At 42.0% G+C, this 13,331-nt stretch overlaps 1 protein-coding gene across 2 annotated transcripts in view; it reads left to right on the top strand.

Moving 5' to 3' along the window:
- The window catches only part of Vps26c (VPS26 endosomal protein sorting factor C), a 40,424-nt gene that overhangs the window by 13,549 nt on the left and 13,544 nt on the right, over positions 1 to 13,331 (top strand). Inside the window, exons 2-3 of one of the 2 annotated variants that reach the window (XM_026399396.2) lie at positions 7,470 to 7,613; positions 8,785 to 8,934. In XM_026399396.2, coding sequence (XP_026255181.1) covers positions 7,470 to 7,613; positions 8,785 to 8,934 — 294 coding nt within the window. The remainder of the gene's footprint in view (positions 1 to 7,469; positions 7,614 to 8,784; positions 8,935 to 13,331) is intronic. The other variant, XM_026399397.2, reaches the window with a different exon arrangement.

The raw sequence follows: 13,331 nt of genomic DNA, 5'->3' as shown, positions 1-13,331 counted from the left end.
CCAAAGGACTTAAAAACAGCATACTAGGGCTGGGATTGTGGCTCAGTGGTAGAGCACTTGCCTACCATGCCTGAGGCACTGGGTTTGATCCACAGCACCACATAAAAATAAAACCAAAATAAATAAATAAATAAATAAAAGTATTGTGTCTGTCAACAACTTTTTAAAAAAACATACTACAATGATGCAGCCACATCAATGTTTATAGCTAAATTGTGGAACCAACCTAGATGCCCTTCAATAGATGAATGGACAAAGAAACTGTGGTGTATATATGAAATATTACTCAGCATTAAAAGAGAATAAAATCATTGCATTTGCAGGTTAATGGATGGAATAGGAGAATATCATGCTAAGTGAAGTAAGCCAATCTCAAACAAAAGCTGAATGTTCTCTCTGATAAGTGGATGCTGATCTATAACGGAGGCATGGGAGGAATGGAGGAACTTTGGATAGTGCAAAGGGGAGGGAAGGAAAGGGAGGGGGCAGGGGGTAGGAAAAATGGTGGAATGAGATGGACATCATTACCTTAAGTACATGTATGAAGACACAAATGGTGTAACTCTACTTTGTGTATAACCAGAGATATGAAAAATTGTGCGATCTATATGTATACTATGAAATACATTCTGCTGTCATGTATAACTACTTATAATAGATAAAAAATATTAAAAAATAAGAAGTAATCAGAGCAATGTGACTGTTTAGCATTCCATCTACAGTTCTTTTCCTGATTCATCCCACTTGGGGTTTTATTTTATATAAAAATGGATTGATTGTGCTAACAGGTCATCAGTTCACATGGCTCAGCATTCATGAATCTCTGGATAGCTACCATTCCCTCCTTCCCACCCCACCCATCAGGGTCCTCTCCTACTTGACAAGCAAAGCTGCCCATTTCTGTGATCCCTTCTAAAGTTGTTTTATGCATGTACAAGTAAATATGTACAAATGTTCCTTGTCTCCCCCTTTCTCCCAAATGGTGCAGTATGCAGCTAAAGAAAAAGAAAAGAGGCACTTGTGGGCAGTGGGAGTCTAAACCAGACAAATTGATTCACGTGCAATAATAAATTAATTCTGAAAAGAATGAAAAGGAGGGACACTAGCCTGCACCTGACATGTGCTTATGTGAATGATCTTCAGCACTTTATTAAAGGAAAAGCCATTTTCCTCTTGTTGAAATTAAATTGTTTATAAGCTTTTTTTGTTGTAAACAGTATTGCATTGAATAAGTCATTTCCCATCTGCAGGTGTATCTCTGGGCCAATGTGTTTTTAAAGTGGTTTTGGTGTTGCCAAGTGGTTCTTATAACATTTTAGGGTCTCCTCAGCAACATATGAGAATACCTGTTACTCCCTACCCTCAACACAGAGTGATCACACTTTTTGATTTTTGTTTTAATTAATGTTTCTCATATTTTTGTTGAGATTGAACATTTTTCCACAGGTTTAAGAGCAATTTTCATTTCCTTTTCTGTGAACTCTGTATTCAAGTCATTTACCCTATTGTGGTCTCGATAAGCTGCCGAGGCCAGCCTCAAACTTTCTTTTCTTATTTTACACATTTTATCAGGCATGGGAACTAAATTTTACCAGTTGTCTTTTATCTATAGAGATGATTATATAATTTTTCTCTTGATAGCTATTAATATAGTGAGTTGTAGTAATAGTTTCCCTCAAAATTGATCTCTGTAAGCCCACTTGGTTATGGATTTCCTAACTATTCTTTAAAGTTGCCATTGGATTGTATTTACTAATGCTTAAGACTTTGCATTGGTGTTTATAAGTCAGAATACTGTAATATGTATATTTTTTCTCTCTCTATAGATAGTGTCTTACTCTTATCATTCTTACAAATTTTATTTTTTAAAAATGTTCTTTGATACAGGTATAGAATGGAGTTTTCTCTACACAATCAGAATGATCTATAGAACTCTTTGGGCCTGGTGCTTTTAGGAAATTATTCATAAATATCTTTCTCAACAGTGATTGATTTGCTTAGATTTCATGTTTTCTTTGGAGTTCTTTTCCTTGAAAAATAATTCACTTCATCAACATTTTAAATTTGCTTATCCACAATTGAACAGTGTTGAATATTCTTATCACTTGATCTCCTTCATAGCTCTGGGATTACCTTTTTTTTCCCCTTATTTTGGATATTTATGTTTGCTTTTCTCTTTTTTATTTTCTTGATTAGTGAACAGTTTGCTGTCCTTTTCGGGGTGTGAAGTTCTGTGTATGCCAATCACTTGACCTTATCGATATGGATGGAGGTTTTCTATGGCTCTGCTCCTTGTTTCGTGTTTTTCACCTGAGAGGAGTGAATTGATATCTTCCTCTGCCAGCCTCTCTACTTCATTTCTCTTGTCATCTCCTGGGGCTTTTGTTTTCTGAGCATTAATGCTTTGTTCTCTGATTGTGTTTCTACTGTGCATCACCAAGCCTGGTGGAAATGGTATTTGGGTTTTTGTTTTTAAACATCTTTCTCTCTACAGTCCATTTTAATTCCTTTATGTTATTTTTATGATTTTATAGTCATGGACTTTTGTAATTGTCTTAATTGACACCCTTTAAACTTTCTATTATATCTTAAATCTTTTGTATTAGCCAATATGTATTAATCCTCTACTGTGAACAATTATTCTTACAATTAAATGGAGTTAATCCTCAAATTGGTTATTTGACATTGTTTTTCCGGTCATTTCTCCATAGTTGTACTTCACTATCCAGTACATTCCTGGAGAAGGATGTTTATATAGTAGTCTTGGGGCTTGGGGTTTATATGGTTCGTTAGACTTTTTGGGTTTTGTTTGTTTGCATTTTTAAAACTGTGTCCTTTGTACTAGAATGATAGTTTAGGTAGATATAAAATTCTGAGCTCACACTTGAGCATTGTAGTACTCGACTTTCATTTTTTTAAATTTATTTTTTACTTATAGGTGGACACAAGGTCTTTATTTTACTTTATGTGGAGCTGAGGATCGAACCCAGTGCCGCCTCATGCATGCTACGCGAGTGCTTTACCTCTGAGCCACAACCCCAGCTCTCCACTTTAGTTTATATATATAATTTAAGTTGTTGATAGACCTTTGTTTATTTATTTATATGTGGTACTGAGGATCGAACCCAGTGCCTCACACTTGCTAGCCAAGTGCACTACCGCTGAGCCCCAGCCCTTCATTTTTTTTTTAAACATTTTTTTTATTTATTTTTTAAGAGAGAGTGAGAGAGGAGAGAGAGAGAATTTTTAATATTTATTTTTTGGTTCTCGGCAGACACAACATCTTTGTTGGTGTGTGGTGCTGAGGATCGAACCCGGGCCGCACGCATGCCAGGCGAGCGCGCTACCGCTTGAGCCACATCCCCAGCCCCCTTCATTTTTTTTTAATTTAATTTTTTTTAATTAGCTACACATGACATTACAATGATCTTGGCAATTCAAACATTTGAATCATTGGGGTATAATTTCTCATTTTTCTAATTGTACAGATTGCAGAATCACACTGGTCATAGAGTCACCTTTCATTTTTAATTATACTTTTCCATAGAGAAATTTGGGGTTTTTCCCTCTTATAAACAACTTGATCTTTTTGCCTGACTCATAAAAGATTCTTTCTTTTTTTTAAATAATAATTTTACTACAGTATGTTTTCATTGATAATTCCTAATTTATTTGCCCTTTCAATATTTTAAAATTATCTTAGTAAACATTTGTTCTTTTCCATTATCTCAGTTTTTGGTTAGGACTTTGATTATATATATGTGTGGTATTTCTCGTCTTTTCTAACCTATTTGTCATTATCTTTGTGGTTCTTTTTAAATCTTCCATAAATTTTATTTAATTTATTTGGAGTTTTAAAACATTTCTTCTCTATTTATTTTGAGGCCAAAAATTTCATCACCTTTTCTTTGGTGGTTTTATTGTTTCCTTCCATTACTTTTCTGAGCTTTAAAAATAAAAAATAAAAATAAACAAACATTTTTCTCTCTTCTTTTAGTCTTGACATTTCAACCCTTAGCTCTTTTTTTTAAGTTTATTTATGCTGAAGATCAAACCTAGTGCCTCACATGTGCTAGGTGAGCGCTCCACCACTCAGCCCCAGCCCCAGCCCCAGCCCCAGCCCTTAGCCCTGTGTTTGTGTTCCCCTGTATACAAGTAGCTGCTTCATTACATATTAAAGATTCACAGTGAAATGCACATTCACAATTTTTTTTTTTTGGTGAATGATCCTTTATTATTTTGTAAATGTTCAGTGAGTGCCTGCTGTTGCCCATCACTCTACCCTGGTGGGGTTTATGCCCAGGGACAAGGGACAAGTACTTATGCAGTATTTTAGAAGATGATAAGAGCAACATTAGGGGAGGAGAGAAGTGAGTGTTGGCCAGGGGCGGTGCAGTTTTAAATGGGGACAGGGAGTCAGGCTTCTCTGAAATGTTGTCATTTGACAGTGACTTGGGGATGAGGTAGCACACCAGGTAGGTGTCTGAGGAAGAGCATCCAGGTGGAAGGGGGAGCGCATGTGGGGCACGAGGATGTGACTGAAGCCATTGCAAAGGGCCATTGGGGAGCTGAGGATCTCAGAGGGCTACGTGAGGAGACAGCCAGACAGGCCTCAGGTGGATTTTGGCTTTTACCCTGAGTGGGAGGGTCGTCCCTTAGAATTCTTTTAAGTACCAGGAGACATGATCTGTCTTTTCTGCAGTCATCATCTGCCACTTGAATTTCTCTCCTCCTCCTCTCTCCCACATTCCTCCCTTTTATTTTTTTTAATCCACTCTATGCCATGTGTCCCTGTGCTGGTTTTTTGTTTGTTTGTTTGTTTGTTTGGATTTTTTTTGTGTGTGTGTGTGGGACTGGTATGGAACCCAGGGGCCTGGCTCATGCTAGGCAAGTGCTCTCCCACTGAGCTACGTCCCCAGCCCTGGTTGTTTTTAGTGTCTCCTTCTTGTACCAGGTGAATTCACTGCTTGGCCAGGCTGGCTGGGAGCATCTAGCAGGCTGAGGTTGGCTTTCTTCAGCCCATAAGATGGCCGACTGGAGAGGCGTCACCATGCTCCACACCCACTGAATGCAGCCTGGAGTGCGGCTCAGCTGCTCCCAAGGGCGTCTTGCTTCCAGAAGCAGATTTGCTTCTTTTTCTAGTTCCTGCCCCGCTTGCCTCTCACCTCCTGTAGCAGACCTGCCACCTGTCTCGTGGAGTTGAAGTGTCTCCAGCTCTGCCCCAATGGAGCTGGTGGTTGTTTCTTATTCTTTTGGATGGTTTCCAGGAAGCAAAGCGGGGAATTCTGACTTGATGCCTCGTTTTCAGACCTGGAATCCCAGTATGTTTTTGACATTTAATTCCACAGAACAAAAAGGAAAATACGTTACAGTTTGGCAGTGGCCTCTTACAGGGAGAGAAGACAAAACTGGAAAATGTAGTCACTTTTACTACCCTCCAGACAAACTTGGTAGCAGTTTTCTGCCAGACAGCCAGTGATGATGGCTGAGATGGGGGGTGGCAGGTGTGCGCTGTGCTCTGTGCCCAGGGTGAACTGTTGGTCTCTGGTAGAAGGTGGACTCACAGACACCTTTCTCTACAACCTTGCCCCACACCTAGCAAGGGGCAGAGAATGGAGCTTCCCTGCTGGAGGCTGGACTGGGTGGTGATCTTGGCCCAGAGGACAGGACCATCTCTTCCTAATGCTGACAGGTCCCAGGTGTCGGCAGTGCCTGCTTTGACAAACAGCATAGGGGTGAGATGTGCAGTCTGGAGCTCAGGCCACCCCTCAGTGTCTTCCAGAGCACACAGTGTGGGGCCTGCCTTCCTCCTCAACAGGACTTCTGATGGCCTCACCTTTCTTAGGACAGAAATGTGCTACATGTCAATGTGCTACATGTCGAAAGCCATGGCTCTTCCCCCCAAGCTGCCATGCACCTGTGGAGATTTCTGTCTCTCATTTCCAGGTTCCTTGGTGTCCTTAAGTCTGTGAGTGCCTCCCTCCAGGAGGGGTCCTGGAGTCCTGGCCCCAGCTGAAGGCCCTGCCTGTTGTGTTGGGTGAGGTGTTGGTTCTTTCCCGACCCTTATATCTTATTCTCTTCTTGTTGAGTCTAGACAAAGGTTAGGGGGAAGTTCTTGGTAAGGTCTTGGGGTTTTGTTAATTTTAGTCATCCACGTTCATCCTGCCCTCCTTTGCCAGAACAAGAATTGTCCTTTTTCACAAACAGGGGTCCTAACTCTGTCAAATCATCTTCTGCTTCTAAACTCCTTGGGCTATGCTTAGATTCATCCTATATTCTTTTTTTGTTGGTATGGACTCACTAGACCTGTATATTGTGAAAATGCCTATCAACAAATATATTATTATTTTTTTATTTTCTCCACTATATTGTTTCTTAATTAACTCAAAAAATGACAAGATCATGAAATATTTACCTTGCTTGCTCCCAACGTGCTCCAGTGCTTTGTCCTTCGAACACCCCAGGGTGGCTGTGTGGATGCCACAGTTATAATCAGCCTCTCAGCAATCCACCTGATATCTGTTCCCAGGAGAATAACTGAAAATGTTGTGCTACCTGGGAACAAATCTATCTGCTAGTGTTGTATTCATTCATAATCATTGGGACATACCAGTTAAGTTATTGGAAAATGTACTAGTGGATTTAAATTTTTAAAAAAATTTAAATTTCTTTTTGAGTTGTACAAAAAGTTAATAGAATTAATTTTATTTAAATTTAGAAGCTATTTCAGAGGAATTCTCATCTGCTGCTTATTAGGTTTCTGTGTTGTTTAGGAACAAAATGAGTTCTCTCTGAATTTGGCTTAAAATGGAAATAACAGCATCTAACTGGACTTCAGGGCTTTGGGGTGGGTAGTGGGACACAGAACAAAACATGAAGCACATTTAAGGCACACAGAATATTCCCTGCTCTCAAAAGTTCACATAACATAAGTACTTGGGGGAGAGATTCTTTGCTGGGTGTCTGGAGAAATGTGAGATGAGCACGTTCAGACGCCTGCAGCGCGGACGTTTTTTAAATGGTCGGTCTGCATGCTGATTTTCCTTCCTGCTGTTTTTCTTTTTCTTTTTTGGTTTCTTGTCAGCTGCTTTCTGCCATCTGACGGCAGCCACACAGTGTTCTGAAGGTCACTTTAGAAATAGTCATTCTGGGAGGCCGAGAGGACTGTGCTTTCCGAAGTCCCTTGGAAGGGACACTGTGGATGCTTTTGTCGCAGCAGGGTGGGTTGCACTCTGGAGTCAGCCACAGTGGGCTCTGCCCCAGCCAGCTCAGCCTGGCAGGCAGCCATGGGACGAGGGTGCAGCTGTGCTGTGTCGCTGTCCTCAGCACCTTCTTCCCAAGGGACAGACCCCCTCTATCCTGGAAGATCTTCCCAATCTTTGAATGATTTGATTGTTAAGATGACTTCCTTTTGCCAACAATTGAGGTGAGATGCTCTGATATGATTGGAGGCTGCCTCTTGTCCCCAGGAAATGCTCTCGGGCGTGGTGGTCGTCTCTAGTAAGGATTCCGTCCAGCACCAGGGAGTGTCTTTGACCATGGAAGGAACCGTGAATCTCCAGCTCAGTGCCAAAAGTGTGGGAGTGTTCGAAGCATTTTACAATTCCGTTAAGGTAAGAATGTTTAACTCAGGCTTCGAAAGTTTATGGTATCTTTCACTTGTCCTCTGCCTTTATTGGTGCATTGGTTGTTACTTGCAAGGGAGGGTGGTCACCCCCCTTGCAATACTTACCAATCAACCCCAAAGCATGAAAGCATTTAGATATTTTGTTTCTAAAATTATCTCCTTATGCAAAGTATGCTTGCATTTGTCCCTACTCCATACATAGGGTTAGGATAATTATGCATGGACTGTCTTCAGCCATTAGAGAGATCGGAACTCCTCTGAGAAGGTGCCTGTGGCCCATGGCCACCCTTGCCTTCCTCCTTCAGGACTGACTTCCCAGCTGTGCATGTTGCTCCTGTCGGGTCTGACATCCAAGTTAGAGGCAGACGGAGCAAGTAGCGGTTCTCCTTGTCACTTAGGGAAGAGTTTTGTGTTCCAGAATGTGAACTTGTTTTCTAGACTTACAGTTTCCCTTTCTTGAAGGCCACATTAACTCTAATGTAGGAAGAAGAGTGAATAGGGAAGGGGGTGCTTCATGAGGGTCCAACTTAGGAATTTCCCATTTTTTTGCCCAGTTCTTTTCTTTTAAGTCACTATTGTTTAGTGATTCCCTTCCTAAGTCCTCAGTTTTCTGCTAAACCAAAGCACGGGAAGCGAGTCCCTGCAATCAGTGCTGCCTTCCTCCTGGGAGGCTAGAGAGAAGTTGTGCGCAGGTCACCAGGGCTGGAAGAGGCTGCTCCACTCACCAGCTGCAGCGCCAGGCTCCAAAGGCCAGAGGGCCACGGGAACTGGGGCAGCGTGACCCGAGAGGACACAGTCTGATGAGGAGGAGCCGTGGGTCACATGTGCCCCATGGCTAGGCAGCTTCACTGTGCTGTGCCCCCTCTGCATCCTGCACCTAGCGATTGTGAGGACAGCTGATGAGAGATTTGGGCAGAAGAGGGGAACATGTGGGCTCAGTTCCTGTTGTGTGCCAAGCCCCTCAACGTCTGATGTTGTAACAAAACTGAAATTTTTATTAAATAAAAATTATCCATGGAAGAGACTTAAAAAAAAAAAATAGAACAGACTCCTTGTTCATCTCCAGACCCAGCAGTTTCCAGGAGCTCAGGGTGCTGTATCTTTAAGATGATTACCAGACGGCTCTGATTGGAGGGGACATCTGACTTTGTTTGCAGCCAATCCAGATTATCAACAGCACCATAGAAATGGTGAAGCCAGGAAAGTTTCCCAGTGGCAAAACAGAAATTCCTTTTGAGTTTCCTCTCTACGTGAAGGGTAACAAAGTCCTGCACGAGACCTACCATGGTGTGTTTGTCAACATTCAGGTGAGTTGCCAAATCCCATGCAGTTGATTTCAGAATTTTTCTGCTAAAAATCGGCTTAGTCGTTTATACTGAAAGTTGACAAATGGATCCAAGAATTTCATACTGGACTTATTGCTGAGTCCTTGCATGGATATTCTGAATTGATTTGTCATTTCCCCTGGCTAACTACATTTCATGTGTGACCATTATTTTTGACAGGAACCAAGCCATAACTTCTTTCTTAAAATTCCTTTGTTTCCTGAGCATTCTTTTGAGGCAGCACCAACCTCTGTCACTTTTATTGTTGGGTGATGGAGATGCCCTCTCTTCTCTCTGGCACCAGCACTAATTGTCTGTTTTACTCTTATAAACATCCCTCTGTTTAATCCCCAAGGCTGCTGCTTTAGCACAATCACACGTTCTTCATTGAGCAAACCTTGTCAACGAGAGGGGAAGTGAGTTTGTGATGTGAGTTTGTGACTTCCGTCCACCTCTGCTGGTGACGGGTGGCTTTCACAGTTCTATTGTTGTCTCCAGAGTGGACTAGTGGTGACTCCAGGCAAGAGGAAGAGCCTTTCCTTCTTAAAGGGACTTTACTCTGTGCCTTGTAGCAGTCTCTCCCTAGAAGTCAAAAAACTCTGCAGCCTCGCCCAGGCACAAAAGGGTTGAAAGTTAGGAATGTGTTTGATTTTTTATGTTTAGCTGATAATTTGGGCTTGGTAGATACCACTGCCCTGCTTAAAAGATACCAGTTTAAAACAGAAATCCTCCCAGCACTTGGGAAGGTGTAACCAATCATTGGTCTGCATGTGTTTCTGAGCTGCCTGAGGTCTGTCAAGAAGAAACATATGCAGGACAATGACTCCATCTTGCTGTGAAGGAAAAACATGTCTGTGGTTCTTTATGGTTAGTGCACATGCTTCAGGCAGCACATACATCTCTAGCCACAGACTTGGGGTGACCTCAGGAGTAGCAGCAGAGATGGGGTCCAGTTCAGAGACAGCCGCTGGGGTGCATGCACATACCAGCTGCTGGTCCCCAGACCTGAGCTCCAAACAGCTTTCTAGGCTGGGAGTGTTTCCACCATGAAAGAAAGTGAGTGAAAATGTAAGGAGACTGGAAATATCTCGAGTGTTTCATGTTGAAAACTGCTTTTATTCTGTATCCAGAGTCACTGTCCACTGGCTTGTAGTTCTCTCAGTGCTTATGTAATGCTCTAAGGCTATGTTATATCCATTAGAAACTAAGTGGAATGAGATCAGGTTTTTACTGGTCATACTTTTTACTGGTCATACTCTCCTTTATCATTATTTATTAAAAAGTTAACTTGTTTAAACTTGAATCAGAAATCTCACTCTTTTCCAAAGGTTGCCAAGAAAGACATACAGGTATACACACAAGAGTTGTGCTGTGTCCCTGCTCAGAGTGTATAAACCAGAAGGTGCTTAAAATGCAGCAGGGAAGGGCTGGGGCTGGGGCTGGGGCTGGGGCTCAGTGGTAGAGCGCTCATCTAGCATGTGCGAGGCACTGGGTTTGATTCTCAGCACCACATATAAATAAATTAATTAGTTAAGTAAAGGTCCATTGACAACTAAAAAATTATTTTAGAAAAATGCAGCAGGGGAGTTAGCAGGTGGTAAATTCCCTAGTAAAGAAATCATTGCCCCTACCCACCTCTTTATTTTGGTCCTCAGATTTTACCATTTGAGGATTAACCTCAGAATGCTGTAATTGGGAATTGTGTAAGTCTCCAAATATCTCACAAATTCTAAAGATGAGATTTCTTCTTAGTTTAACTTTGCATTTATTAAGCTTATCACGCTTACCCTATCGTGCTCAGCATTTATTGGTACTTGGCCGTCTTCTATTCTGCAGAACTTGGGGCCCTGTGTGCTAGGCAGGCGCTCTGCCACTCAGCAGCACCCAGCCCTGCTCTCATTTTTTTCCATATGTGTTTATTTTTTCTGAATCATTTCAAAGTTAAGATTCTTGACACACTTCATGTCAAAATACCTCAATGTCTTATCTCTGAAAAAATAGGCCATCTCCTACAAAATCATAGGTAACATTTTCATTCTTATCAAAATGAACATAAATCCTCGAGTGTCATCTAATTCCCATTCTGTATTCACACTTGGTGTTCTTCTGAACAAATCTGCCGAAGAGAAGGTAGGATCATGGCTCTTTGTTCTATTCCATTGTTTTGATTTAAGGACTTGACAGTTTTTCTCTAGTCTTCTTGTCTAGCGGTAGAGCAAGTGCCACCTAGAGAGGACAGCGACGTCCTGGGGCCACAGGGCCAACCTGGCATAGGGGTCCACAGGCCATCACCCCTTCCCATTGCTCACTGGGCTCACTCTGAATATTGACTTAGGCACATTGCTTGGATAAAAGTTTTATTGTTAAGTCTTAATATCATCTTTCTCATACAGACATAAAGAAAGTTTTCATTTATAATTTGAACTGCATTGCGGTTACATAATGTAAAAATTACTAGACAATGAAGAGTTTAGAATGCGGCCCAAATTAAACCCCCAGCTCCCTGGGCGCTCTGGCCATTGGTGCTGCTTCTCGGGGAGGCCTAGTGCTTGCCCTGCTCTTCTCAGTTTGGCTCCGTTGAAGTGCCCCTCCGTTTTCAGGCACTGCATGTGAGAGTCCGTGAGTCTTTGTGCAAATGCCTTTTCATTTTAAAATTATTTAAATCATAGTTAAGTTTTATTATGTATATTCCCCTCTTATGGACAAACTGTCAAGATTGTATACTGTAGCGCAGACTGTACCAGCCCTGCCAAGTCTGCTGATGTGGCACTTTCGGGGTTAATTTATAGAGATTCTAGCCCTCCTTTTTCACATTAAAAACACCCTTTACGGGAGTCTACTTTAAAACTGTTGACCGGCATCTTTCTGTATTGCTGTTGGTATACTGTTTACCAATAATCAGAGAAGACAATCTTGCACCTCCTTTCAATGTGTTGTTGAGGTTTTTGTCCTGGAGCCCTCTGACTTCCCGTAGCTCATAACCACATGGACGAGCTAGCACCTGGGAAAGATCGTGGTCAGATGAGGTCTGGGCTTCCCAGGAGAGGGATCGCCTCGGTGTTGTGGGAGGATTCAGTGTGGACTTTGGCTGTAGGTGGGAGTGAATTCAAACTCCACCTTTGTGACCCCCCCAGTGCCCTCCCTGATCTTGCTTCTATGGGATTAATGAGGGAATGATGAAGAGTTGGGCACTGGGCCTGGCACAGAATGTGCTCGGTGAGTGTTTGCTGAGTGATGGATACATGAGTTAATGACTATCCCTACATGTACCCTGTAGTTCTTGTATTAATATTGTTAGGACCCATCAGGACAGGGCATGCAGAAGAACTTGACACCTCTCCTAGAAAAAACATTGATTTTCCTCTTTACTTTCTCCCCTCTCCAAGTGATCACTAGCTGCCCTAAATTACTAATTAATGCTTTCACACTTAAATAGCGGCCAAAGTTGATGCCTGTAATTCACACCCTTCCATTCACAAGTTACAGAGATCCAACTCAAATTAACTTAGGCACAAAAGAGACATTGGATCGTAGAAGCAGCAGTTCCAAAGGAACAGTGTGTCCAGGTTGGAAACCAGGGCTCCAGCCCTTTCTTAGCCAGTCTTCTGCTGTGCCAGCTTTGGCCTCAAGCAGGCTCTTCCTCTGTCATGGCAAGGTGGGCTGCTGATAGGTGCTGCAGCTTGCAATCTACTAGACTGGCAGTTTCAGCAGAGGAGAATTCTTTCCTGTAGTCTCCGAAGAGGTTTGGCCTACTGCTCACTCTGTCCCCAGGTAGAGAGATAGTGGAAGGCATCTAGCCCAAATCCAAGACTGAAATAGAGGGAGGGGAAGTTGGCAGTAGGAAAAGAATCAGAGTCCAGGCCAGCCAGAATTAAGTGTGGCTTGTGCCTGACAGTGAGTGGGATGTACGGCAGTAGAACAGTTTCCTGTTCTGGGCACGCGCTCATACACACTCACACCTGAACACACTACCAGCCCTCACTAAACTTGTCTGGCTGGGAGATTAGATTGAAATCTTGTTAAAGAATATATACATATTTGCATACATATATATTATGATCATTGCAGACAAGGAATGATTCTTATAAAAAATGTTCTAATCTCCCATAGTATGTTAGATATTTAAGAACTTATTTCATGCAAGATTCACAACTATGCATATAGTCCTAGGTGTGAAAATTATTTTTTATATAACTCCAAAATTTTTCCTGGATGATTAAGCAGCAGCTAGCTTTATTAAACATAAGTTATATGATTTGGGGGTATGTTGGGGACAGACTTGGGTATTGCCCAAAGTCTACCACTGAGCTGCACCCTAGCCCCCTGGTTTTGTTTTAAAGACTAGCAAAAAGAAGGTGATCATATCATGGAATTTTGTT

Source organism: Urocitellus parryii, chromosome 2 (assembly GCF_045843805.1).
Source record: "Urocitellus parryii isolate mUroPar1 chromosome 2, mUroPar1.hap1, whole genome shotgun sequence".
Classification (NCBI taxonomy): Eukaryota; Metazoa; Chordata; class Mammalia; order Rodentia; family Sciuridae; genus Urocitellus; species Urocitellus parryii.
This window is presented reverse-complemented; position numbering and strand designations above follow the sequence as displayed.